General features: G+C 38.4%; 1 protein-coding gene across 1 annotated transcript in view; it reads left to right on the top strand.

Moving 5' to 3' along the window:
• bmerb1 (bMERB domain containing 1) overlaps positions 1-1,943 on the top strand; it is a 5,464-nt gene extending 3,521 nt beyond the window's left edge. Inside the window, exons 4-7 of the mRNA XM_016509396.1 lie at positions 341-455; positions 535-623; positions 806-814; positions 920-1,943. Coding sequence (XP_016364882.1) covers positions 341-455; positions 535-623; positions 806-814; positions 920-999 — 293 coding nt within the window. The 3' untranslated portion in view covers positions 1,000-1,943. The remainder of the gene's footprint in view (positions 1-340; positions 456-534; positions 624-805; positions 815-919) is intronic.
• Positions 1,944-4,131: the final 2,188 nt, after the last annotated feature.

The following is a 4,131-nucleotide window of genomic DNA, read 5'->3' as shown; positions in this document are numbered from 1 at the left end:
ACACTCTCTCTCACACACACACACACACACACACACACACACACACATAAATTCAACTAAAGTGAATGCGAAACATTGTGCGTTTTCATCAGCTACATAGATTACATGTCATTATATGAAACCAAAGAAAATCCACCTCACCAAAATCCACCAAACCCACCAGCATGAACCATTCAGTAATTGATAAGCACATATTCATTTGTAATAAAAGTAGTTCAGTGGAAACCCAGCCAACGAGAGGCGAGTGAGGGCCGAAGGATGCAGTGAGGCTTATATGACCTGAGACACTGCTGCGTTACGTCTCAGATTGGATTCATGTGTGTTTTCATCTAACGCACAGATGCAGAGAAGACTAAGAAACATCGTCAGAGAGAAGAGAAGTTACTCCAGGAGATTCATCAGCTGGTGCAGAAGAGAGATTTCCTGGTGGATGATGCTGAGGTCGAGCGTCTGAGGTGAAAGAGATGACATTTGTCATCAAATTGACTTTTTGAAAGTTTCTGTGAGATTTCTCTGGTTGTCTCTGTCTATCAGGGAGCAGGAGGAAGATAAAGAGATGGCCGAGTTCCTCCGACAGAAGCTCAGCGTTACACAGAGTAAGAGTTTTCACAGCCGTCTCTCACGTGCATGTTTCTTATTCCTCTATGGGAGAGATCTGTGATGTTTCTGTCACACGACTCATGACACGACAGGCGGTGCACACTGCGTCAGGTTGGGCTGTTGCTAGGTGACATGCATGAAGTGCACACAGTAAACACTGAACAAAGTGATGAAACTAAACGTATATTTGAGCTCAGAACAGAAGAAAGTCCCAGTGACTGTAACTCTGTAGTCTCTCTCTTCAGTCTTGTTCTGATTTTCACACTGGCTCGTTCACATAGCAGCACATCATCTGATTGGTTTCCTGACAACCATTCAGCCAACAAACCCTCCATCAGCAAGAGCAGCGCGGCCCTCATTAAGGACTGCTGCGGAGCCACTCAGTGCGTCATCATGTGAAGATCACGAGATTCCCCAAAGCAAATCATACCTGAATTTGATGAATATAAGTCTGTTGACTGAGCATTAGAAAGACCTTCAGCTCCTCTGTCAGTGACTCAGGAGGAGCTCAGGAGCCCGAAACATCCACACAAAACACAAAACCCAGCTCAGAGAGAAGAGTTTGTTTATTCTTCAGCCTAACGATACGAGTCACGAAGAATCGCTCACAAGCACAACAGAATCACATCAAACAGAAACTTAGTTAGGAAATGTTAAATAACACTGTTGTGAGTTTTAAACACGTGTGTCACAATCCTGTGGATGTTAGAGGCTCATCAGACCGTTTACAGACACTTCATCTTAGACATTACCAGCCTTTGTAGAAAGCAGTCACTCAGTAATTATGACTGAATTCATCATATTTCATGGACAGTTCACCAAATATTCCCCTAAAAGGTCTGAAAAGGATTCTGGCGTTTGGGGTTTTGTTACTCTTTTTCTGTTCATGAACACAGAAGTGGATCAACACAACCATGTCAGTGATAAATGTGCATAAACATGCAAACTATGTTTGGAGTTATGTTATGTTATGTTTATTTGACAAAGAAGTAGTGAATACACTCTATTCGTCAAGGATAACACAATAAAGTTTAAAACAAAACTTATTTCCATTGTGGTCCTTGATGTAAAGCACAAACTTCACTCCCGGTAACAGGTTCACTGGCACTGCAGTATAAATACAAAAATTACAATAAAATTCCACATTTACAAAAATTTACAGTCACAAATAACCACGTACGTAATACAAATTCATCAACAAAACAACCTACCTAGTTATAGCATTTCTTTGCCTTTTGAAATGTAGTGGTATTTAAACAGGCCTGATGATCAGAAATAATTAGACATAAACTGAATGTGAATGAAGCAGGACATCAGCAAATAAAGTACCTTCCTGCAGTCGGTCTCTGCTTTATTCAGTGTTTTGAAAGCTGCCGTTCTGATCACTTTTCCAGCACAGATGCATCATTTATACAGTGCCGTGAAAGTGTGTTTGATTTTCTATATCTTCGCTTTTTTACACACTGAATGTCACCAGTTCTTCAAACAAAACTTATGAATGCACCAAAGTGACAAAACATGAACAGCAGATATATAACATATATTTAACATAACTTTCTTTGGAAACACTTTACAATAAGGTTCCATTTGTTAACATTATTTAACTGCATTAGTTAATATGAACTTACAGTGAAACACATTTCTAAAGCATTTATTAATCTTGGTTCAAATTCAGTTCCAGTCCTGGCACATTCTGTAGGCCTCTCTTATCTGTCACTCGGTTCAGTTCATGGATCGCTCCTAACGAGCTGATGATCTCAATCAACACTCAAGAGTCTTTAGTCACTATACAAGTAAAGTGAAATTAGGGCAGTCCCCATGGTGCAGTCACATAGGACTAAGCATGCACTTTAAGAATTGAAATAAATACATATAGTCTAAATGATCAGGTGTGTTAAATAAAGGAGGCATGCAACATGTGCAGAGCAGGGGTCACCAGTGATGGACCTGAGCTAAAACAAACTAACAATCAACAGTTCTATTTAAATTAACTCTATTAAATCATTAGCAAAGATTAATAGACGATTACAAATGTACTGCTCATTGTTAGTGCGTTTACCAATATAAACCCAGAAGAACAAAGAAACAACAAATGAGCGTCGGTCAGGGCACTGCTTTACTGTCCCATCATAATATAAGAGACAAAATATTACTACCAAAAACAAAAGGTAATTCACACAAACCTCGTCATGATTTACTCTCCCTCAAGCCGTTCCAAACCTGTATGACTTATTTTCTTCTGTCGAAACACAAGAGATTTTGAAGATGTTGGCAAGAGCTTGGATGCTTACCGACTTTCCCTGAATCGACAAAACACTGCGGCTTTTCTCAGAAGATCTTCATCTGCGCTTTCGAAGCTCTGGCCCAAACCAAGGCATTTATCAGAGTGTGTCAGCTTTATTATAATGGAGTGATTATTTAATTTATTTATTTTGTAAACCACATCAAAATCTGAGCACATACAATGTGCAAAATGAGCACAAACTCAAACAAGACAGAGATTTCAGTGACATTCAACAGTATCTGATAAACATTTTCTGCAATCAACGCATCAGTGACAGATATTTTATGAAACTGGGTGTTTCTGAGTGAGATTGTAGTTTGGTGCAGCGGTCTGATATTCGTCCTTCGGATCAGATCACCATTACAGCTCAAAATACTGCTGTCCTTCATTTAAAGATAGATTTTCCACAAGAACGGGTTTTTCTTGCTGGTGTTTATGTCCAGTCTGATGCTACAGTTAATGACAGGCACTCTCAATCCGAAAACCCGTCTAGTGCTTGAGAACGTTGTGCATTACGATAGTATTTAAAGCTTTTACTGTAATATGAATCTCCAGTTGATGACGTCATGAAAATCCAGCCTAATCGAATCCGACTCAGTCTCTGCGTTTAACTGATGCAGGTAAAGACTAATCTGTCACCAGGGGCATGAACATCTTCTTTAATACCTTTATTAATGAAAGGTTATAAATGATCAAAAGCTTATTTGTTGAAAACTATGAAAGAAACATTTTTATTTAATGGTTGTTTAACATTTTAATTGAGTTTATCATCAAGTGAATACATATCATATGAATACATATTACTGTCAGACAGAGTCACATGACCGGAAGATTCTGGGGCGCAGAACAGAAAAAGATAACATGAAAGCATTAAAATGAGGTCAGCAATGTCCAAGTGAACAAACAGAGATTGGCAAGCTTAACCTATCATTCTTGTCATTGTAAGTCATGAAATCAATCAACATTTAACGTTGCTGCTTGAGAAGTGAAAGTGATTAACATTATAATATCAGTTCATTTCCGAGTATCTCGGTTTCTCAAAAAAAAAAAGTTGCGTTATGTTTGTGAATGGGTGTTCGGTTTAGAAACCTTTCGCCCAAAATCGCAGTTTTGAATTCAAAATAGATCTATTGTCAGATTCATGTATATCCCATGAGTTGCTACTTCATACATCAGTACAAAACAGTGCTGAACTTTGACAAAAAGTCATTTTAAAATGTTATAAGTGATTTTATAATGTCTGAATA

This window comes from Sinocyclocheilus rhinocerous, unplaced genomic scaffold, assembly GCF_001515625.1.
Source record: "Sinocyclocheilus rhinocerous isolate Xijiao unplaced genomic scaffold, SAMN03320098_v1.1 scaffold1615, whole genome shotgun sequence".
Lineage (NCBI taxonomy): Eukaryota > Metazoa > Chordata > Actinopteri > Cypriniformes > Cyprinidae > Sinocyclocheilus > Sinocyclocheilus rhinocerous.
The sequence above is the reverse complement of the archived record's forward strand: the minus strand, read 5'-3'. Positions and strand labels throughout refer to the sequence as shown.